Source organism: Hetaerina americana, unplaced genomic scaffold (genome assembly GCF_022747635.1).
Source record: "Hetaerina americana unplaced genomic scaffold, ioHetAmer1.1.p SCAF_3, whole genome shotgun sequence".
Classification (NCBI taxonomy): Eukaryota; Metazoa; Arthropoda; class Insecta; order Odonata; family Calopterygidae; genus Hetaerina; species Hetaerina americana.
Window position 1 is genome coordinate 30592342 of NW_027286874.1, and position 25584 is coordinate 30617925.

At 33.9% G+C, this 25584-nt stretch overlaps 1 protein-coding gene across 1 annotated transcript in view; it reads right to left on the bottom strand.

Moving 5' to 3' along the window:
• The window catches only part of LOC139690839 (DNA excision repair protein ERCC-6-like), a 32744-nt gene extending 13639 nt beyond the window's left edge, over positions 1 to 19105 (bottom strand). The window contains exons 1-14 of the mRNA XM_071588433.1: positions 18717 to 19105; positions 18471 to 18628; positions 18185 to 18389; positions 17921 to 18096; positions 14840 to 15118; positions 12463 to 12572; positions 12246 to 12377; positions 9968 to 10178; positions 7548 to 7703; positions 6145 to 6272; positions 5552 to 5913; positions 5337 to 5453; positions 4286 to 4462; positions 3307 to 3444 (exon numbers count right to left, since the gene is read on the bottom strand). Coding sequence (XP_071444534.1) covers positions 3307 to 3444; positions 4286 to 4462; positions 5337 to 5453; positions 5552 to 5913; positions 6145 to 6272; positions 7548 to 7703; positions 9968 to 10178; positions 12246 to 12377; positions 12463 to 12572; positions 14840 to 15118; positions 17921 to 18096; positions 18185 to 18389; positions 18471 to 18628; positions 18717 to 18929 — 2562 coding nt within the window. The 5' untranslated portion in view covers positions 18930 to 19105. The remainder of the gene's footprint in view (positions 1 to 3306; positions 3445 to 4285; positions 4463 to 5336; positions 5454 to 5551; positions 5914 to 6144; positions 6273 to 7547; positions 7704 to 9967; positions 10179 to 12245; positions 12378 to 12462; positions 12573 to 14839; positions 15119 to 17920; positions 18097 to 18184; positions 18390 to 18470; positions 18629 to 18716) is intronic.
• Positions 19106 to 25584: the final 6479 nt, after the last annotated feature.

Here is a 25584-nt window from a genome sequence, read left to right on the forward strand (position 1 = left end):
TACTAAGACATCTGTTTCATTTCCTTTAAATCTCCTTGTAATAAGCCTACATGTTTACTGGCACACCGCTATGATGCTCGGGAGTAATACAGCGTATTTGTGCGGGTCACACATGTTGTCTCTCACCCGTTCTTACATCTGATCTTAACCTGCAAATCTAAGATGCACCCCGATTTTTGAGGGGTACATTTACTAAAGAAAGGTGTGTTTTAGATTTGAAGAAATATGGTAATTATCTTTTTTTCTGAAGGTTTGCCCAACACAAAGACATAGTTAATGAAAGCCAGTTCTATTTTGATATACACCTTGAATATTCAGTGCCTCAGAAATAAAGTAAACGAACTTGAAGTATATTTGCAAGGTAATGCACCGGATTTTCTATGCTTATCTGAGAATTGAATTAGTGATGAAGAAATAAGTTCTATTAAAATTAGTGATGTCTACTGTGTATTCAGTTTTTCCCGAACTAAGCGTAAAAATGGTGCTGTTGCTATTTTCGCTAACAAAAATGTAGCTTTGGATGCACGTGAGATGAAGGTACCCTATACTGAAGAATTATGCTTTGAATGGGTGGCTTGTAACTGGAAATGTGATAATTGTGAATTTGTATAATTTGGGGTTTATCCCTATAGTGATATTAAATTGTTTACAGAAAAACTGGATAAAGTATTGAAATTAATGTATCTTCCAGAGAGAAATGTTATTCTAACCCGTTACTGATTGTAATTTTCTTTTTGACTCTATCCAAAAATCAGAGTTTGGCGATGTTCTTAAGGTCTGAAAACACTAATTTTACAGCCTACTAGAGTGACAAGTACACCCAAAACACATATTGTCAATGCACTTACAAATTACAATCCCTCAAAAAGTGCTTCACATGTGTCTGATCCAGGACTGTCTGACCATTGTATTCTGGCAACTACATTAACCTTGGACAGACTGTATCAACCAGACAGGTTTATTTCCAAAAAGGTTAATTCTGGGAGCAATATTGAGTTTTATCAATGCATTGAAAAAAGAGACTAGGGCAGAAGTTTACTCTGCCAACTCCTATGAAACCAGCTTCAATTATTTTTACTCAAATTCTGTCATTTATTTGAATTTTTTATTCCAACTGTTAGAGTGAAAGAAAAGTGTCTGAAGTACAAGAGAGAGAGCCTTGGCTTTTTGATGACATCATTGCACACTCTAGAAAAGTGAGGGAAAAACTGGATTCTGTAAATTGTCAAATACCCTAGATTATAGGTCTGATTATCTCAAAATGAAGAGAGAGTGTACGTAGTCCCCTTATCAGGGTAAATAAGACATGGTACAATAACTACAAGCTGCTCATAGCCTATAATAAAAATAAAGATGCATGGAAAATAATAACAAAGGAAACTAGTAAAAGGGTAGATAGCTCAATTCCTGATGCATATGATAGAACTAGTACTATTATCACCTATACCAAAATTATTGCAAATAGAATAAATGAATCTTTTTTTAAGTTATACAGAAACCCAGGGAAATATTCCAAGGCAGATAACTGCTCATGAAAATGGCATCCCAGAAACATTATTTCTCTATCCCTGTGATCATAAAGAGGTGTCTGCCTTCAGAAGATTAAAAAAAACTGTCTACATGGATAGATGGTATACCTGGACAGTGGTTGGAATCCACGGGCTATATAAATGAACCCCTCACTCATCTAATAAATGAGTCCATGAAATGTGAAATATTTCCTGAACAATGAAAAATTAGCAATACAAAGCACAAAGTACAAATACCAGTAAACAAAAATAAAGATGAAAAAAAAAGGAAATAAACAATAAAAGATCAATATCTCTTAGTTTTCTTAACTATTGGAGCTATTTTTTTTAGATTAGTAGGGTTTCCTGATGAATTCCAAGTTATCTCTGATTTGCATGAGGTTATTATAAAGGCAAATCTAAGGAGTCAGCACTCATGAGTGCTTTTGATCTCATTGACCATTCCCTCCTTTTGAGTAAGGCTAATAGAGTGGGTGTTAGAGGTATAGCCTTCCAAATAAATAATATTGTAGCCGTAGCTACAATATTATTTATTTGAAAGATCACAAGAAGTGCAAATAACATTGAAATCTATAAAACATATGTTAAATTCCTATCCTGTTGGCAAGGCAGTTCTGCAGAGCTCAATATTAGGACCTAAGTTATTTTTGTTATTTATCAATCACCTACCATTAATAAATAGAAATGATCAAAGCATTACTTTCATAATATTTGCTGATGATTTTAAGTTTATCAGTTCTGATAAGAGTAGTCAAAGGCTTCTAAAAAGGTCTTAGACTGTGTCTGGTACAGGTGTTGTGATAAAAGACTAATTAAATTGCAAAAATACACAGTCCCTTTTATTTAATCGGGCAATATTGCAAGAATTTAAATATTAACAATGCTATTTGTGCATCCAACTATAAGTTCCTAGGCCTACATGTTCAACAAACTGGTGGGTGGATAATTCATGTCAATAATCTGTGTTCTAAACTGCACACTGTGATGTACATTATTTGGTTCCTGCATAACAAAGTGTCTCTAGAGGTATTAAAACTCTTGTATTATTCTAATTTTTTCTCCAGGGCATCATATGGAATAGTGTCCTGGGGATCATCAGTGCACATGTTGCACAGTTTTCATAATTCAAAAAAGTTATTACATGTGTTCTTGGGGCTGCTAATAGGACACCATGTAGGCCCTTAATCAAACAATTACATGTTCTCACCATTCCATCTATGTATATGTTTGCCATGTCTATCTTCATCAAAAATAATACCCATTTATTTTACGCAAATAGTAATATTCACTCTTATTCAAAAAGAAATCACCACAACATCCACACAAGTTATCATAAATCAGCAATTTCATTTACAAAGTCCAATGGCAATGGGTGTAAGAATTTTTAACAAATTACCACACTCATTAAAAACGAATGATAAATTATGCAATTTCAAATTGAAACTCAGGAAACTCCTTCTAATTAAGTGTTATCATTCATTAAATGAATTTTTAAATGACAAGCAGTTAAAATGCATTGTGTTTTAATACACACTTCAATGTATAAGCTCATTTCTTCAAGCAAGTTCATAGCGTCAAAATGTACCTGTATTTTGTCCTTTTCTTTGTATTTGACGACTTCTATATCTACATGATATGTATGGTCAGTGGACAATAAAATATTATTATTATACAACATGGATTTCTATCATTATCTTATAGTCTAGTTTGCTGCAGAAAATATTATTTTTAAGGATCACACTAAAAATCTTATGCTAGCCCTTTCAACATTTTATACCTGTCTTCCTTGTGTAAAGAGTAACACTCTATGGCCTTGCCGATGCCAGATTCTTAGCAAATTTTCCACAACTATCATCTTTCCAGACTTGTCCCAGTAACCATAGCGTTCAGTCTCAGGAACAGTGTCTTCATTGTCCTAGATATTAAAACCATATTGAACACTAAGTTATTTGATTTTATGTGATTAAATGTTATGGATTCAAGTTAACTACAAGTATTTTCCAGTGAAATTCTAAGCATGTCAATATAGAAAAGAAAACGCATTATTTGAAATGAGCAGATAATTGAATGAATGCAAATTAAACACATCTGTGTAAAAAAATCTATATTATAGTTTTATGTTTGGATTTCTGCCATATTATTTCATATTTCAGGTCATGCATGATGAATTTCAACAGTAAAGGTTATTTGATTTTCCTTACTAAGATCTTTAAAAGTTATTTAGGTCCTCTGTCACTGGTTACAAAAAGTACAGTGCAAGATACTATGTAAAAACATGTAAACGTTACAAAGATGGTCAAGTTGGAGCTCCCAACCATATTATGAAAAAACAAGAGGATTAAACATATACAATATTATTTTGAAAACTCTTTTGCAATAATTCAATATTTATTTTACAGAAGGTAATTTATTGAGTTATCTAAATTTCTATTTTTTCAAACCCATTTCTTGTGCCATAAATTGGTTATTTGGCATTTAAAATTTATTTAGACATAGTTAGACATGACAAATATATTTTCTACCAAAATCAATCTTCTGACTTATACATAGGGTACAAACAGCAACTTATAGTGGAATAATGATCCTTGACAAGGATGCCTATTTTGTAACAAGAATTATATAATGGCATAATTGTTAATATGTAAATAATTTTAAGCCAGGAAGCATAATGATGCAGACTTGATGAGTGAAAAAACATTGTTGTTCATCATAGCGAATTGATACAGATCTCACAGCTATTAATAAGGATTCCTCACCCATTTAAATAATTTTGGTCCACCAGTATAAAGATGTGGATGGTTACATATCTTTCGCAGGTTAATAAGACCAACAAAAATTTTCAAGGTGCCAGTAAGGATCCTGTCAACATCCCCAGATTTAATATATTCTCGATATACTTCTCGTTGTTCATCTGTTAGTCGACAAAACAGCACCTGAAAACAAAATGATAAAATTAATACATTTAACTGATAATAATTTGATGCAATAAAAATTTTTACAAAGTGCAACAGATTCAAATATGCTGTCCAACCTCAAAAAGATTTTTCCTGAATTAAAAATAACCTTAAACTAGTTTCTTAAAGGCATTTTCTTGCTTGATAGACATGAATCTGTATTTTATTGAATATATTCTTTTTTACCAAACTATGGAAATTATTCTGGCCTGTATTTAATTTAATATGAAATCACTAATCATACAGCGCTCACTATGCATACATCATTTACAGTGGAAGTAATAATGGATTTTTTAAGGTAATTCCAAATGAGTAAAGGAGCTTTTGCTTTTCTCCATGTCTGCCCTGGAGGCTTGGCCACTTAAGCTCATAACTATTTTTGAAATATAAGGTTAAACCTTCTCCAACAGGCAGCAGAAATGTTAGTCACAAAGGTAGAGTTAGTCTGTGAGACAATATATTTTAAGTTTTGTTAAAATCAGTTCTTGTGGGCCATCAATGGAGGAATTAAAAAAATAAACACAGTCAATATGAATCAGCCCTAAACTGTTAATAGGATTTTATTGCGTTACTGTATTATTTGTGTACTGAGTTATTGTCTTCTGATATGATGAAGCTTACATCCCAATAACTGACATGCTGACTGCAGCTTTTCATAAGTTGGTCATTTACACATGAAAACTTTCATTGTCCAATGCATAATGTGGGATTTAAAGCATTTAATTAGGTTGAACTGTAAACTAGTTATGTTCTAGTTGTAATTGTCAAAGGAAGAAATTAAGTTCTAAAAACAATGAGGTAAATTATTTATTCACTCCAGGAGAAAGAAAACTAATTTTCTGACAAGGCTCACCTGCTCATTCTTAGTGGGCAAGTTTATATGATCTTTCACATCATTCTTCATTCTTCTCAGAAGATAAGGAGCAATAGTATCTTTCAACACTGTTGCACATTTGTAACCAGTGATAACCTAAGGGAAAAAATGCATAAATCACAGATGACTTCAGTAGGTCCTACATTTAAGGATATATCTTCAAGTTCACATAAAACAACAAAGAGAGACATTACTTGAACTTGAGATGCTGAAGCATATCCTCCTTGAGTTATTGGGACGGCAAATTCAGCTGTGAATACGGGAAGAGTTCCTAATTTCCCTGGATAGATGAAGTCAAAGAGAGACCACAGTTCACGAAGATTATTTTGAAGGGGTGAGCCAGATAGCAGCAGGCGATGAGGTGTGCGAAGTCTTTTAGCAGCCAATGTTATTCTGGCATCAGGGTTTCGAATTACATGGCCTTCATCCAAAACAATTACATGCCAGTCTAGAAGGGTGAGATCATCTGCTTGCCTTGACAAACCTTCATATGATGTAATTATCACTCCAGCAGAAGCACGAACACTTTTTACAAGAGCAGCTTTACCACCTTTACCTGAAACATAATCACATCTCATTTAGAAACTAGAATAAATTCCACCAAAAAATGCTTCATCGAAATTATACCAATACTTTTTGCTAAGTCAATGACAGATTTCGCACTGTTTTCAAGTTAATCATCACCAACAGAAGAACCCATTAATTTGCAAATCTGCTCATACATGCAGTAATTATCCGCACTATTCATTTACCCAACAATAAATTTAAATAGTTCTATTATTCTTACCGGAAAATGATCCTGAATCGTGCATAATGGCAACACGAAGTGGAGGATACCATTCATGAAATTCTTTTACCCATTGGTGTAACATTGTAGCTGGACAAACAATAAGGGAGGGTCCTAGACCTTTTGACCTGTTTCAAGTGTGATCAAAGGAAAAAATATTTTTACAACACACAATTTACAATCACAAAACTTTATTTCACAGGTGGTATGACACTGCATAAATAAAAAGAGTTAGGTTCGTAAAGCTTTTGATCTGGATTCATTTCAAAATTGAATCCTTCCCTTTAAGAGAAGAGGAATCAATCCTTGCTTTAATTAAATGCTTTGGTTAAATTTAAAAGAGTGTAAATTTGAGGTTGGTTCAACATAACAGGCTATGCAATTACTGATATGAATTGATTTGTGATGTGAACTGATTAGAATAAAAATATTAAGATTAAAGCTCCATTATACTAATAGTACAGGAAAGCATGGACCATTTAGCTTATGTCAATGACACAACGGGGTCACTAAAATGCTAAAAGTCAACTTAATAAGCCCTCATCTAGAGGCTTAACTGACAAATTCTTAAGTGATAAGCGGTAATTCTGAAAAAATTGCAGGACTTAGAACTAAAAATTAAATTTAAAAAAGTGTTGCATTAGAAGAAACATGGTTGTCTTCAAGCCAAATGTTTAGTTATTCTGAGATCACATGCATTAAGCAATTATATTTACTCTTTCTACGGGGAAAGGTCCAAAATGTGGTGAACTCTTAATAAAACAACACCCAATTAGAATTTATTGATGTCTATGCTTACAAAACAAATATGCAATTCAAAGCCAAATTCAACACATTCTGAGTGATTCAAAGTGAGTTCAGTCAAAAAATAGTCAATATTTATATTTCTTGACAGTTGAAATGTGCAGCCAATTTTTTAAATTAAATGTTATTTATGCTTCATAGCATTTTCCTGGTGTTATCAGAAAAACTTTCAATGCTTTTTATATTGTGAGATATTATAATTAATAGAAAGTTAAAAATTACAGAGGTTATTGCTACACACAGCATTATTAAAACTTGTTCTTGGGGAAATATTACACAGATAAATAAAGAAGCAAAACAGTTACGAGTAAGAAGGTCAACAGTAGGTAATGTTTTGGTACCTGGCTAGGAGGCCTTAGTATTTGTGATTGTCCATTTTATTTCATGCTATCTTTAACATAAAGGTCAATTTGGCACATGTTGGAGGGGTGATAAATAAATAAATGCTTGAAGTGATCACCAAAATCCTGCCATAATTTGAAAACATCAGTACCAATAATCATTGCAATTATGATCACTTCTGGTAGAGCTTCACTCAAAATAAATTTATGGATGGCATCACTACACCTAGATTTATGAAACTTGGCAGTAATACCCACCATCCAGTAACAGAAGACTTGTGCGAACTGGATGAAAGTCCTGCAAAAAAGGCGACGATTTGGATAGTTTTCCCTAACCCCATTTCATCACCTAAAATCCCTCCACATTTCTTCTGATGAAGCTCCCACATCCACTGGACACCTACTTTTTGATAACTGAAATTGGAACAAAAAATATAATAATTTTGCTGCCATAAAATGAATACATTATGTTGAATTATTTACTGTAGGTAATTTACTGAATGTATGGACAAAATGCAAAAGCATAAATATTTTTTTGCAATAACAAATATTTGTCATTAAAATATAATAAATTTACTTTTGTTCCAGTGTCAATACTGCATTTTTTACAACTATTCTTCACTCTTATACAAGGACCCCGAGTCAAAATGTTATCTAAATGTAAAACTCTGGTGGTCCTAGGGAATAACTAGGAATGGGGAGATACCAAGTAAATTTGCTTACTGAAAACTTCTGACTAACTTCTAATGTCCCACTAATCTAAGAGTCAATAGCACTAAAGAATTTTTATATTGTGCATCTTCATGATTCTATTTGTCTTTTTTGCAGACAATCTGATTACTGGATTTCAATCCATATAAAAACACTCATTTTTTAATCATATAATTTCTGGTGCAATGGTCTCAATGCCCACAGTTTCAATGGCTACTATCTCCAACTATTCCATCCACTTGACTCTATACTGTTCCATTCTGCTTTGGGGTGGACTTTCCTCGCCTTCTTGGTTCTCCTTGCAGGTGATGTAAACATTCATCCCAGTCATTAATTTAAGTTTTACAATCAGAAATGTCAAAACAAACTCTCCATTGTTGCTTCCCATCATAGTGATTTTTGTGATTTCAGAGAGAATACCCTTTCCAAAACTTGGCTTATTGACAAAAAGAATAATTCTCAGTCAGCCTTCATTTGAACTCTCCAAATTTTGTCAAAGGGATTGAAACTCTCTCACTATTTGGATCCTTTCTGAGTGCTTCTTTCATGATTGTCTTTCGTCTCTCTTCCTTACATCTCAGGTAAGAGCACAGCTTCCTCTGAAAAGATACCTGTACAGAAAAACCTCCCCATCTTACGTCATCACATTACCTCTGCTCTTGAAGCCTCTTCCAAACTCAACATATGTTATAGTGATTCTGAGGCTTTCAATGCTATCAATCATGTTCTTTTACTGAATATACTCAAGACATTTTCAACATCTAGTTATCTTTAAACCATTCTTTCTGACTTCCCTGATGCAACATATCCAGAGAAATGTGGTCAACTTTGTCTACTCTTGTTGCTTTCCCTTTCCGTCAGGCATCCCACAAAGTACCATTCTTGGGCCCCTTCTCTTTACCCTGTATGCTCATCCATTAAAAAAACCTCCATATAATTTCCTTTAAAATTAAAACTGCTCTGCAACCGTTATTTTTAATCAGGCAACATGATTTCTGTCACCACATCTTACAAGGACCTCTGCATTTCCTTTGAAAATAAGCTTACATTCATTTCTCATCTAAAAGAAATAAAATATAAATATACATGTATGTCTATTGTGGGAATCTTTTACAGACTTGCAGTTCTAAAAACTGACTTCACTTGAATTCCCATACCTGCGTACTGCTCCACAATTTGATTGTAGTAATTAAAAAACTCTGCAAGCATCATCTTAATTTTGTCATCTCCCTTGACGACCACTGAAATCCTAATGTACACAATTCATACTATGTCCATCTACAGAACTGTTCAAGGCATTAAATTCCTCCATTTCATGATCAATGGTAACTTCCAATACAATTGCATCCTTCCCTACCACTCCCTTCAAATCCCTGCCTGCGCCAGAAATCTTCCACACCTACCTAAATTCCATCTCTCACTCTTCCAGCAATCCTTGGTCCACTGAATCCTAAAATAATTCAAATTACTCTTCACAACCAATTCCTCACTTGACTCTCTCACCTTCCGTCACACTTTCACCAGTCATCTAAGAAGAACCGTGGCCTCCTACTGAGGTATTTGTCCATTTCAAGGAATAACATTTTTGTTACTAAAACTGTGTTTAACCTTTTGAGACTATATTAGTTCTAAGGTAATTTTTTGTGTCTAATTGTTTTCTTTCTTATTCTCATTGAACTTTACCATATTATTTCTGTTTTTTGTATTCACTGTAATTGGTAATTATTGGCTGATTTTTAATATTTGAGATATAAACAAATGAAATTATTTAAGCAGTGTAAGTAAAAATTAAATATGCAGAATTTTCATAAAATTTGTTTTTTTAAGTAGTAAACTGAAAAGATTAAAAAATCACAGTTCAAAAGTCATGGACAAACAATTACTACTTATGGTTGATTCCTGATGCATACATACAAATGCATGAGTGAAACTTAACCAAAGTTTTATATGTATCATCTCATACTCACCTGAATAGTTTATCCCATATATAGCTAGGAATTTTTAAGCCACCATCTAGCTCCTGAAATTCATTATCACTGTCATTTTCACTGTCTCCATTAATACCTTCTCTCCTCTTCAATTTTTGTTTATCTTTCTGAAGAGCCTTTTTGTCTTTTTCCCAAATTTTTAGTCGATCAACAAAATCTTCAAGGTTCCCATCATCTATTACTTTCTTTCCTATAAAAAATATACTCTACATTTAGAATAATTTTCTTTTAACAAACAAATATGCACAATGTTGAAAAAAATCAGCATTCATAAATCATTAGCAAAATAGAAAAGTAACATTAATTTTTGTATCTTTATCATAAAGTTAACTATTTCCCTAAAAATAGTAAAGGATAATATAAAATTGAGTTCTAAATGTTTAACAGTCCAGAAATTTATAATTACAAAATTAAGTGGATTTGTGAATACAGTTTCTCAACTATGTGATTATTTATATGGTTAGTAAATTAGAATGCACTACTTAATTTTCTTGAAAACATGCATTTTTCAATGTTTTCATTTCCTGAAAAACCATTAAAAATACCTACATAACTTAGAATTTGAATTACAGCCCATGAAATTTGGTCTATAATATTGATTTAAGACCGATACGAACTAATTTTTCTTACATACTTCAACATGAAGGTATATTTTTTTTGTTGTCTCAGGCGTAACTTTATGGAATTTGCATAACATATTGAAATGTAACGAAATAATTGACTTTGTAATTCCACACACTTTATTTTAAAAAACACAACCCAAGTTTCAACGTTGAACGTCATCATCAGGTGACGTCCTGATGATGACGTTCAACGTTGAAACCTGGGTTGTGTTTTTTAAAATAAAGTGTGTGGAATTACAAAGTCAATTATTTCATTACATTTCAATATGAAGGTATATAATACTGATTCTACCATACAGGATATAAAGTTTATACAACAAACTGATTTTTTAGTTAATGGTACCCCATGTTCCAGCACTACCAGATAGAAGAACATAATGAAGGATAGAGTAGATCTGCATTATGAAAGCAAATTATTAACTGTGAGAATGCACAATTTATTGGGAATAATTTTTATCCACCACGGATTTCATTCATTATAAATCATTTCTCGCTCCATTCAATTGATGTTTGCAATTCATGTCACATACTTATGGTGGAGGAAAGAAGTTTATCCTCTCCTGCACATGGTAAAACCTCTTTATTCCATACTTTATCCATTCATTTTAAGCATGAAATTCTTCTTCAAGTTTAATTTTTAAATGCCTCAACCCTTTCTTCATCTGCTCTCTTACAACAAATGTTGGTAGTCCAATCAAAACACTCCCAACATCTCCATCAACCTCTGATACAGGTCCATATCTGGTCCATAACAGGTCCATATCTGCCTTGCTTGTAAGCAACCTTGTGATCTGGAGCTGAATGCATCTCTGTTGTTCCTATTTTTTCCTTAATATTTTTCTCTTGTATCCAGTTACATACTTTTCACCACAAGTGGTTTTTTAGTGGAGGCGACTAGCAGCTGAGGTCATTTGCGTGATTAGGGATAGACAGGAAAGGATGAAGGGTGGAGGCTTTGGCATTAGCCTACCCATAACAAAAGGCGCCAAGGGTCCACAGCTTAATGCTCCATTCGATGGATGGCGTACTCACTCGAAGTACCCTCCACAAAGCACCTCAAGTAGATATAATTGAAAAATATCTCCCACCTCTGCATTGGAACCCAGGCCTACTGGGTGTGAAGCAAGTACATTAGATACCGCACCATCCCGATCCCCTCCACCGCAAGTTTATGATACAAGTTGCAAGTTCCAACAGAAAGGAATGAGGATTGATTTATAAGGAATCGCATCTGAGCTGGATAAAAAATTATTCCAGCTATATTGTACAATCTCACAGTATATAAAATCCGGAGCTAGAGGAGAGCATATTAGGCTATTTCTTTCTTCTGCCACACATCAATGAAAATAAGGAAAGAGAACTGGCTTGGCAACTTTGTCAGACATGAAGCCATACTAAAGGCAGCAATGTAAGAAAGCAGGCAGGGAAGAAATAGAAAGATATTGAATAATCTGAAAGTATGAATAAAGTTACAGAAAGTTAAAAGAGATTCTTTAAGAAAGAATACTAAGAAAGACACCAGGGATCAGCCAGAAGGCAGAGCAATTCATCATTATACTGCACAATTATTTGCAGTAGCAAATTTCATTAAGCAAAATTTCATGAATACTTTTTAATACATTAATATTTCTTACTTTTCTTCCTACGGCGCTTTACACTTTCTTCATCAGAGTATTCCCAATCACTATCATCAGTATGCCATTCATCATTAGAAGCATTTTGTTTTCGAGCCTTTTTGTTTGATTTTGACCTTGGAATGGAAATTTCTGTAAAAAAACCGAGTTAGTTTCATTTTATGGTCCCATTTATTACTTCCCATATTCATATTTTGATGATAAATGTGATTTCTACCTTCTCCAGATGACTCAGCTAAATCTGATGGAACATATTCACTTCCACTGCTCTCAAGATTCATCGTTGATGTCTCTGAGGGTAATGCACCAGGCTTAGCATCATAATACCTGGTGTTCAGACAAAATAAAGAACCCGTTTTGCAGTCAGCAGTCATCTTTATCTTTGACTGATGTGAGACTTAAAAAGCATAATACAGTATGAAGTTAATTATCACAATGTCTTCATTGCAATATATATCACCAAATTTGAGGTCTCAAAAATATAGCTACTAATAATAAAATAAGTGAGGAAACAAACTATGAAATATTCTAAGACACTATGATAGGCTTGGGAAATAACAATTAATTCATAAAAATATGACAAATAATCAACTAACATTATTTTTTTAAAGACAACAGGAACAATGAACGCTCAACATGCAAGGAGACAGTTTGGTTACAGACATCACACGGATGAAGTGACAAATAATTATGTGAATGACCAAATTGAAGATAATAGAGGAGAATAAAGAGAATGATGCCTTTGTAAAAATATCAAATACTTGAGGAACATGTAGCCGCCAAAATCAATTGAAATCTACTTTGACATAATTCAAAAGCCTTATAGGCAGAAAATAAGAGAAACAACCAAAAGGGGTAATAAAATGAAGGTAACACTATTCAAAGAATGCAAGATATATTTAAAATAAAATTATCTCTTTTTTCTCCATCTTATATATAGCACTGTATAATTACTGTCATCACAATTAAATCACCAAAAAAAAAATGAATAGACTTTTGGCTTAAAATATCAACTTTTCTCAAACTAACTTTAATTTTAATTATTTAGTGTATTATTTAAATTTCCCCAACCGGAAAAATTCATTTAATGGAGTATGATAACAATACAAGAATTTAATCTCCCCCCCCCCCCCCCCCCCAATGGAATTAACATAAATAGCATTTACTGGATTTCTAATTAGCATAGAGAGCCAATTGCTTTATATTAGATAATGGCAACAACACTAACTTTAAGGTAATATTGATGATAAAAATTGAGACAACTTTGTGATATTACACAGAGTATTCTTCTTAGCTTTGCCTCTAATTTTCAAATTTATCAAATATGAAAGGTCAAAAGCTACAGAGAGCATGGAATCTTTTTTTTCAGTCCCACTATTCCCTAAGACTATGGTTATTGGGAAATTTTGGAGGTAAAAGAAGCAATGACCAACAGTGATGAGACTACGAAGACCAGGAATAGCAGCCGCGAGGTGCTAAATGCAAAATCAATAAATGAAAGGGCAATAAGAAAACTAAAAAGGAGGCAGTAAGGTCAATAGATGACCAATCATGACACACTTAAATTGAAACATGGTAGTTACATTCCCTTTAACTCTCCTCATACAAAAATTATCTATCTATAAGATCTATTTACATTTAAATATTGCCAAAAGTATCTACCCTCTGCTGCCATGGTAGATGTCTTAGGTATTGACCTTGAGGTTACCAATTCAATCTAAATTCATCACTTGTTTTTCCAGCGTTGTTATGATTCAATTTTTGCTGATTTTGTTGCAAATGCTTGTCATTATCCGTTCGATTTTTCCATCTGCCAGGTGGCATGTTTTGATTTCATAACATTTAAAAAAATTTGATTAAATGCAACCATAAAAAATACTGCATTTTATTTTTTATGTTAGAATTTGCTATGGAGATTCATAACAATGAAACAGATCAGGGATTTTTTTGCAAAACAAAGCAGGTGATTTTTCTAGAGGACATCATTAAAATAAATATGCATCTCCGGGGAGTGGAATTTCTGCAAGGTGCTCCAATTGAAAAAAATAAAGAGGGTTTTTACTGCTTCTATGACACTTATCACCCTACTGAAGGTTAGGAGGAAAATGCAAAGCAAAAGTAAAATATAGAGACAATGCATATGGAATTATAAGAAAATTAGCAAAAGTTAAAAACAATAACGCAGTAAAAAAATTGTACCTAAGGCATCCATGAAACTGTCACCGTTCCAATGTTAACCTAATATGTTACCACTGCATCAAATACTTGCTTCTGTTCATCATGATACAATCACTTATCAGTCTCCTGCAGACTTTTTTGCCATTTTAAATACAATTATCTCATAAACAAGGTAATGTATTTTTTCAGCCAGGAAGTTAAGGGGAACATAAATACTGAATTTCATGGAAAACAGTTGTCCATGAACCTAGCCCTATCTTGTGAGATTCAGTGGTAATAAGAACCGGTAAAGATTAATGGGGAATTAAATGCACATTTAGGACTTTCACAAAATTGATATATATTTTTTCATTGCTCTTTTTAAGCATTCAAGCATAAACATCCAAGACTAACCTCAAATAAGTCTAAAAACTTACAGAAATTCAGTCTCTGTTCCTAATGAAGTGTTTCTCTTCTTCCTTTTTGGATGCAGGACCTTTTTCTTGAGAACAGTTGATTTTTTAACAGATTTAAGGCTGGATTTCTTCTCGCCAAACTTCTGAGAGAAGTCCAAACCACTGGGACCTGGCTGATTTCTGTCCAAATTGGCAACAGCAGCCTTTTTCTTCACATCCAAAGACTTTTTTAAACTTTGATGCAAGTTAGCCTGACTTTCCAAGTATTTATGAAAACTGGATATCATGTTTTTTTTTGGCCTGAAAAAAAAGCAATAAAGAGCACTTTAGGTTATCTATTTCCATCCTAATTCATTAACCTTTGATCAAAGGTTGCAAATTGTTGGGCATGCAAACATTAGAGATGTCGATCCCAATTCTTAGCTTCAGCCTCATATTCAGATTTGAAAATCAAGTTTTAAAAGATCAATATAATTTTACCATGGAAGTAAGAAAGAAGTGGTTTTCTTAGTTTTCTTGGGCATTGCTGGTATATTTTCTTGTCTGTCACTTCAAGTTCATTGAGGAGCTTTTCTACTGCTCTGATTCTAGCATAGAGTGCATAACAATTTACTCTATCATATCACGACTGCCCAGGAGCAAACCAACCAAAATAACATCAGGTAATTGGGAAAGATAATGGGCAAACACCATGTTCGTGATAACCAGCTGTATTGAAATGTTTCCACCATGATTTATACCTGTTCCACTGGCTCTGGAACACTAATAATATTAATAGAAAAATTTTATAAGCTAATCTCAATGTACAATTTATAAGTCTAATTACCATTTTATGAGCACTATGGAGAAAAAGACAAGTTCTTCATTACAATTTACTATGCACAATTTGGTCAAATTAAGTGTTTCTAATTTGAAAGAGAATAAAGAGTTTGATTTCCAATAAATTCAAACATCAACTTCTTACTACTATCACAAATGCCCATAAAGCTAACATAACCACTAATATAACACATATAGTGTAAAAGATAGTGCAAGTCAGAATGTCACCCATGCTCTCTGAAACTGCTACTCATGTTTCTATGCAGTTAGTTTATTTTTTTAGGATACCTATCATGAAATAATTTGAAGTATATACCATTACAATGCACTGCCAGATGACTTAATAGTGATGGCAAGAGTGAAAAAAGCTTGATTTTATAACAACATTTTTCTCAGGAATGACTCAATATATTCCAGCAGTTTTGTCATATAAGGTGTAGTAGCTTGATTAATTGGGGTGGATGTGGTTCGACTCTCATTCTATTTTTCACTCTTTTTCAATGGGTACTCTATTTAAAAAATGAAGCATCATAGGAAAATTTTCATCTGCAATGCTTTTAGCAAATTATACACTTGACAGCAAAGTATAGTGCCCAAAATCCAGGACCTCTCTCTAAAAACATAAAAACTAAAACATTTGTAAGCATCATGGAAATTAAAAAGTACCATTGAAATTTTAAAAAATGCTTTTTTCTCAAATCATGTATTTCATAGAGTGCTCATGACTGTTTATACCCTTTTAAGTCCTATCTCTTCTAAATGTCCCGAAAATATAACTCCAGGAAATTTTATTTTTGCAGAAAAATATATCATAAATGCAGCATATTTTGAAAATAACCCAGCTACGCTGTGAGATTAAAAAACATTTTTTCCCCACTTTGAGCACCACATAAGGAATTAAAGATCCTAAAGTTATTATAATTAGGTTAATACTCCACTTTTCCTCAAATCATTGATTAGGCATTGAAGGTTTTTGCCATGCAGCAGTATCATTAAATAAAATTGCAGAAGCAGAACTTTATATACAGGGTGTAGCAACATAACTTCCTTTTTTATAAAGCAAAACCCCTATAAAAATGGATGTTAAGTTGTCGCACCCTTTACTAACACAGTGGGTATAGGAAAAGTATGAAGGGTGGGGGGAGGTCCTTGATTGGGTAAGAGAAGATGTTAATGTTGGAGTGAATGACAGTCATTTGATAGTTTCAGCAACTTTGAGGTAGGAGAAAACTGATTTGGGGTAGAAGGGAAATGATGAGGACCAGACGCAATACGAATGTGAAAACAGAGCGGTGATGCATTCAATACAATAATTCGAATCATCATAGGTTATTTTTGACAAGAATGTAATCACAGCTAAGGTGTGGATTAGGATGGAGCTGGATGATGGGTATTAAGCTGGGCACTTTGGATGGATACAAATGTTAGAGATTTAAGAATAAAGAATAGCAGGAGAATAGTAAATCAATGATTGCAAAGAAGCATTTTAATGTCCACATCCTCAAAATTTTTTCTCCACGATTTCTCGTTCTCTACATGAATCGCCTAATGATTTCTATATATATCATCACTATTTTTAAAGTCACGGACTATTTTATAAGCTGAGTGTGATAATGAGACGAGATGAATATATAAATATGTGATACGGAGACTTTGGAACAAACAAAATGCTCCTTCAACTATGAAAATGGGATGGGCGTAAGAAGCTAATTAGCAGTTCTATATTCTTATCATTTTAGTTTACTTTCCAAAATGCTAAAAAAAGGAACTAAGTAAATTTAGTCATCACTGAGGATAAATAAATGATAAAGTGGCAATTTGTGAAGTTCATGAAAACAACGACCGAACAAATTATCTACACCATAACAAGCATGTGAATACATATGAATATGGTGTCAGGATATGGTTTTTAATTGATATAATTTTAGAAAGATGCTTGTTAAAAAAATGGCTAAAATACACCATAAATGTTAGTGCACCCATTGTTGGTTATGTTATGATAGCAAAGTAAAGGAAAAATATATATAATAAATCTAACCATGCGAGAGTCTACGCCTCCCATTATGTGGTTTGATCAACCATGACATAATGCATGGATCTTAAAGATTTTCTTATTGTCAGGCAAATAGTAAAATTTTCTACACCGTCATAAAGGCTTAGTCTAGTTCGACCTATTTATCTGTGGAGAGGCCCCAAGTATAGTTTCTTTTGTGATCATGTTTTCAAGGATAACAACCAATTAAGCAGCGATTTAACATTTTTAGATTCCAAAAAAGTATTTACTCCGTGACTGGGATATTTCCTGAGAGAATAGTTCCAAATGGAGTCATCTGGCCGAGGCGAATCATTTTTTGTTGTTCAGTTTCTTTCTCATCTTCTAAGTGGTCACAGCCATTATCCGCGGCAAGTAATTCCAAGCCATGATCAATGAAGTCATTTTGATCACTGCATCCGTAACCCTGTTAAACATTGGTCAACAAATTGCAAGAATTTAGATTAGCCAGCACACTTCATCTTAATTTACTAGTCACAGAACTTTTAACCCACCATTTCATTTTCCGAATTACAATTCCCTGAGTGATCTCTTTTAACATACAAATTTGCTTCCTTTTTTTTCAGCATAGTAATCCTCCTTAGTCCTTGATCGATCTGTCTTCTCAAAGACAAGGCTTCATTATAATCAGATAAAGTATCATTAATTGGAAGATTCTTAAGTGATGTCTCATACTTTAAGACTTCTTCTTCAACAAATCTGCAAAAAACGGTATTAAGGGTGTTTATGTGCATTTTCTATTATGCAGAGTAAGTTTTGAAATAGTGAAGTTTTCCTCACTTTATGTCCTCCTGAACAGACTTGATTTGAAGGTCAAACATTTTTCTAAGTTTTTCCAACTTCTCTTTCTCTATGGCTTCATCGAACTGCTGTATAATTCCTTTTTCTAATGTCTCCTGGTCATAAACTGATACTCCTAGTTCTTGCAATTCCATTGCCTAAAGGCGATCACCACAAGTAAGTTAAAAAGATTGCATTATTGTAAGAAAAGTTCGCGATGATTTTAATTTTGCCTTTCATACTTGCCTGATTTTCTTTTGGCACACTCTTTATGCAATTTATGTCGATTTGAAATGTCTCAGAATAATCAGTATTAACGTTTTGGGGTTGGTTGAGGGTACTTTCATCAGCTGTCATCGCGAATTCTGGTGATTTTCTCTCATTTATATTACTTATTAAAAGATTCCGTAGTATGCCTTCACCAGGAACACTGGTTGACGAGTCCAATTCCTCATCCATCTGTCTGCTTGTTTCCAGCAAAATTTTGACACAAATATTTACTAATACATTAACACTGCAGCATTGGCTTCAAGGAAGACAACATTGGCACTGGATTTTTCCAGTAACTGAGTGGGATAAGTAAGAATTTATTACTAATGTAAAAGCTATTAACGTAAATCGTATTGACATTTACAGTTACAGAATATCTCGTGCTACTTGTTGAGAATGAAAACATTACAGCTACACTGGTGGTATCAATGGTATTCGGAAAACAAGTCTCTTTTGTTATTCTCACATCCCCAATAGTATCTCAAAGGCGTTTGCCGATTGGGTCAGAAATGAGGCGCCGAAATGAACGCTTGTCGACTTAGAACTTACTTAAAAACGTTAGTACCGAACTCATCTCACAGATTGAGGATAGTTGTTCATGCTCCAGTTAATTAAAAACCTTCCATCATTATCTATCCGGTTAACCCCATAGCGAAAAGCTGCCGCCTCCATATAGACGTTACGTGAACATTGTTTTCCCGCCACCAGTAGTCAAAATCACGTAAGAATTCTTTTAAATACATCTTTCTAAATATGTATTATTTATTGATCCTCTGTTTTATTACATATCCTTACATAAATTTCATATCATAATTCTTATCACTGAATTTAGAAGTTTATTTGTGTGCCAAGACACGCCAGTTTATAGAAAACTTAATGCTAAAAAATGAAACTGGTGACAAAATTTCCAATCTGGAATGTGAATAAAGAAACATACCCCAAACCTTAAAACAGGCCCAGCCCGTTGGGAATCATACTGACTTTCAATGTAAAAAACATGTATTCATCTTAATTTCTATTTCCCAGTCACTGCAAAGGAATTACTGAATGTTGCATAGATTCTCAAAAATATGCAATCTACTGAAGTATGCGATATTCCAGTCATGGTAGTTAAACACACCTCTCTCTCACCTTTGACTGTGCAGACCACCCTTTGTTGCTGGAAAAATTAGAATGTTGCAGAATAAGGGGAATTGTACTGTATGCATCATGCATGTATTTTTGTTTGCGAAAACATGTACCTATTCACAAAAAATGAGAGTATCCATTATTATGCCGCAAGACAAAAACCGTGCATGTAATACAGAATTTCACTTCTTTGTTTCAAAAGAGACAGACCCCTTTATGATGGCATTAAAATTTATAATCATTTATGAGGAGGAATAAAAGATAGTAACTAATATTAGATGTTTAAATCTAGACTAAAATATTTTTTAATCAAGAGTTGTTTTTATGACTTAAATGAGTATTTTTCTACAAGGCATAATGAGCTGTAACCATTTATGTTTTAATATAAAATGTATTTTTTTGTTTCTAGATGACATATCTTATATTTGATCATTATAAAATAATGAGATGAAATAATAAATATATAAAAGTAACTTAATCCAGAGCTCTTGGAAATATGCTCTAAAGCAGATTATCTTGAACACAAAATCCTATGAAAAGATAATACAGGAATGGTAAATATTTAATCTTTGGGGTAACATACGATGCTGAAGCTAATATAATTTTAAATACATAAGTTTTGAAAATATTGGTATACTTTGTCTCTCGTAATAATGGTTAGCCATTACAGAAGGTGAAATCATTTATTATGTTGTGACCAAATAATTTTTTGCTGCTCAAAACTTGTTTCCCAAATAACTTTCCTCTTGAATGCATTTATAGGACCACTAAATTACCTTAATCATATTTCAATAAATTACTACTGAAAGTAAAAAGTTGGTAAGTAAGGAGAGAAAATTCATGCAAAAAATCAAAGATAGATGAGTCAGGAAAAATATCGGTTTAGTCAAGGAAGAATCAAGAAAGGAGGGAAAATAGAGAAGAACTATAAGGTAAAGACTCTAGGCCAGCAATGTTAGACATAGAACAAGAATAGGACATAGATGAGGATAGCGTAGGTCCAAGCTTACTTGATGTAAAGATAGAAAGGATATTAAGGGAATACAAATCAAATAAGATTGTAAGGGTAGACAAAACCCCTATGGAACTACTTAAAGGTTAACAAGAATGTGAAAAGTAGAGTTTCTTAGAACTAATTCATAGAATTTATGAGAGATGAATTTGGCCGAAAGATTTCATCACATTAGTTTTAGTTTCGATTCTAAAAAAGAGAAAGGCAGCATTATGTTAAGACCACATAACAGTAAGTATGATTTTGAAAGTGGTTCTCAGGATCATAAATAAGAGGATGGGGAGCAGTGCTAATGATTACTTTGGGGATGATCAGTTTGGATTCAGAAAGGGGAGAGGCTCACGTAACAATAGCAGTAATGAGGTCACTAATAGATAGGAAAATACATACAGAATACAATTAGGGTTTAGGTATTTGTCTGTTTCATAGATTTCAAAAAGGCATTTGATAGAGTAAACTGGTAGAATTAATGAATGTATTGCAGGAAATAGGTGTAGATTGGAGGGATAGGATACTTATCAACAACCTGTATATGCCACAGACTGCTCAGGTGCAACTGGAGGATGAAGAGTTTTGATAGACTGTGTTAAAAAGTGGAGTAATGCAGGAGTGTCAATGTCCGTGCTGTTCAACATATTTTTGGAGGAAATAATTAAAGAGGCATGGAAAGAACTGGAGATAGGTATGATATTTGGTGGGGAATCCATAAAATCAGTTAGGTTTGCTATTGATCAAGCTTTTGTTTGCCAGTTAGCCAAGGGTTTGCAAACATTAATGAACACATTGATGAGTTATTGTGATCAATATTGGTGTGAGCAAATATATTAAAAAAGGTTATGTGATTTTTTTAAAAAGAGGAATGCTATGTTAAATATTAAAACAGGAAGTCATTAAACTAGAGGAGGGAGATCAGTGTAGCTATCTTGGAAGTGTCCCGAATCAAAATTGTCAAAATAGTTGGGAAATAAGGAGAATTTCATTAGGCCAAGAAGCATTCACTTGAGGAGAGAGAGTGGATGACAGAAACATTGATTAAAGATTTCATCCAATCTTTGATATAGAGCATAATTTTGTATGGCGTGGAAACATGACCACTGAAGCAGGAGGATAGATGTAGGTTGGAGGCTTTTGAAATGTTGGTTTGGAGAAGGATGGAGAAGCTGAAGTTGAAGGAAAGTAAAATGAAGGAGGATGTACTCAGGGAGGAGAGAGGATTTTTGCCAGAAATTCAAAGGAGGCCAGAAAAATGGATAAAAAGCAATTTGATTGGCAGTAGGATTTGGAAAATTGTGATAGAGGGAAGAACGTAAGGCAAATGAGGAAGGGGAAGGAATAGAAGACATTTAGGATAGAATGAAGAGAGGAAGGAGGTATGCAGAATTGAAGAGGGACTTACCTGAATGTTAAAATTAATGATTATTTGATCACTTTAAGGGTCCCTTACATTTTCATTTCTATCTCAAAGATGTTATCGCAATATGGGCTGAAACTGTTTTTTTTTCCAGTAGCATATTCATAATGATAGACTTGGGGTGCAAATCAAACTAATGTAATGTGACCCATGAACAAATGAAACCTGCCATTAACCATATTCTGGAAATATACCATGTTAAAAATTCCTATTAGCCATCTAGGAATTATTCATTTAGCTGAGATACATTTATATTTGGTATTTACATAAATTTCAATAGTTTAAGGGAGGAGCTTTTTGTTTAATGTACAATCATTTACCTTCATCAATTGTTTGCTCCTAAAATTTTCAAAATTGAAGCAATAAATGAAATCCAATGCTGTGGTATTAAAGTCAATAATAAAATACCATGACAGTGGCAAAGCAATGAAATTGAACAATAATAATTCTTTCAAATACCTTTATTAAGATTCATATTCTCAATTTTCTTCATATCTTGCCACAGGATGAAGAAAATGTCCACAAAATATGTTAAAATACACTAATCATCCTGAAGGTTTGTTTGATAAGTGAGGGTAGAGTTCACTTTATACCAAGCCCAGCTGCTTGTGAAATTCGCACATCAGGGTAGGGGGTCAATTCCTTTCCTTGGCTTACCTGCAGTTATTGAAAAAATCACACAGTTTGTGTGAAGCTGAGGGTCCCCAGAGGAATTACCTGAAATCAAATCTCAGGTCAGTAGCCCAGCCCACTGGAAAACCACACCCCTTTAATTCTTTTTAAGAGTAAATTATTTATTAGACTACATGTTCCAATAAGCTGTATTTCCATACTCTACAAATTGACGTAGCATTTTAGTCTTTTAAATGCTTACAAAGTTGCTTTAATGCAAATCAAACTTGCAGTTAATTCATGTGCTGAGCGTAACTGGGTACTTCAGCTTGTGTCAGCTCAAATATTGAAAAAAAAATATATGTTGTATTCCATTTTCTGTGAAATGTAATATTAATTTGTCTGTTGAATTAAGACACATATACTTAGTTATTCCTCACAGTATTTACTGAGGAATGTAATGGGTTTTGGGGTCAAATGTTATAATGAGGTAAAGTTTCACCTGAAATAACAAATGTAATTGACTTGTTTGGCTCTATGAATTCTTTTACTTCAATTGTATTGCTTAGCATTATTTGTAGTTAATGCAGTAGGTGCATGCCAAACTCTTGCTGAAAGCAGTAGTTCAGAATATAAATAAAATTGTGTTCCCATCAGATATTTAAGTACATTTAAGAGAGTGGTTAATGGGATTCACTTCCTTGCCTCTCCGAACAAAACACTACCTGAAATCTGACCCTACAGTAAGCATTTTTTAAATTCCACTTCCTTCCTCCCTTCATTCCATCCAACATACCTGTCCTATTCCTTCCCCTTCCTTGCTTGCCTAACATTCTCCCCTCTTTCATAGTCTTCATCATCCCATTCCTAATGAAATCACTATGAATCCATCTTTCTTGCCTCCATTGGGTTTCTTCCGAAAATCTCCTCTCCTTCCCCATCATGCCTAGTATTTCCTCATTTGTTTTCCTTTTTGTCCATTTCACCTTTTACATTTTTCTCCACACCCACCTTATGAGAGCCTCCAATCTACATCATCTTGCTCAAATGACCATGTTTCTGTGCCATACAAAGCCACAATGCATATCAAAGTTTTGATAAGCAGTATCTTAACCTCCACACTCAAAGTCCCTTTCATCAAATCCCTCCTCTGTGTGCAAGTTTATTTGCCCAACACAATTCTCCTTTTAATGCCCCACTTACTTTGACCATTTGGGTCCAGAACACTCCTGTGATAGGTGAACTAATCCACCTGCTCTTGTTTATGAACTCCTATTTGATATGTAACTTAGCCTTTCTCTTTTTCAAAAACCATATAACATTTGTTTTGTTTGAATTTATTCTCATCCCATAGCTATCATACTGACTTTTCAATGTGCTCAGCAATTCTTTGCTACCCCTTTGGTTGCCTGGCACCAACTTTTATTCCTATCTGCAGGGGAGTTAGTGATAGAGATAGGTGATTATGGGTGTGGGACAAGATGGATAAAAGGCTTAGTTTTGTCATTTAAAACTTCTTCCTGAAAAATTATTTCATTGGATATGTAGAAGACAATGTAAGCAAAATAGGCGGTCATTTATAACTCTGTATTTGCATACTGTGAGGATGTGGTAGTCCAGGGATGGAGTGTTGGATTATTAACAGTAGGATCCAGGTTTGATTCCCAGGCGTGACTCTTTGGGCACTTCCTGAGAAACCATGGGTGACACAAGGAAAGGATCTGGCCAACTTATGTATGAATTTCACATGCCGTTGGGCTTAGTATTGGGTGAATTCTCCCTCTCTACATCTCCTGCTTCATTTCTTCTAAAATCCCCGCCCTCAACATCCACCTAACTTTCCAAGTCCTTATTCTAGCAGTTGCTGTCCTCTGTTGTTTTCTGCCGATACAATCGATTCTGTTATGCAAGGATTTTTTCCGATGATATTCACGCAGGCTACCTCTCCTCCTCCACTACTGGGCACGATACCGGGCTCCTACCCTCCGACACTGTGTGGTGATCATGTCGGAGCAGATATCTTTGTTCCCCCCAGAACAGCTTTGGGGTTCGTTTGAGACCTTGTGTGCGTCATTCACTAATCAAAAAATAATTCATTTTTTCTAACGAAATTTTTCTTTTGGCTTCGCTCGCCGTAAAAAATAATCATCAGTGGTTTTTAATAAATGCGAGGTACTACGTCATGGTATCAATAGACAGCAATCTTGGGATTAGTTTGACGTTGCTCTCCTGGTCTGAACTGATAACCTCGGTATTCTTGTTTATTTGTTTTTTGTTCAAAGAAAACATGGGTAAAGGCCGTGAACGTAACTATAGCGTTGTCGCACGATGATGCACGAATGTAATTGAAGAAAATCGTTCGCCTTTTCCAGAATTTCGGACAAGGCGAATTATTTTTTCCCCGTGAATCCTTTGCCTTGTTTTACGCCTGCATTAATTAGATTTGTGTCATCCCGGAATTTCCTATGTAGTTCTTCGCATTCACTTTTTTCCACCGTCGTTTTCAATAAGCTATACATATAGTGCATCAAAATGTTTTCACCCTTCTTTTCGGAATTTTTCATAACTTTTTATTGGTCTTTCACAACCTAGAGCTATTCACTATGTCCCCGATATGATTTCCACTGCTTCCCATCTTCGATTCACTGTTATTATACTGCATATTTTTTCTCTAAGAAGAT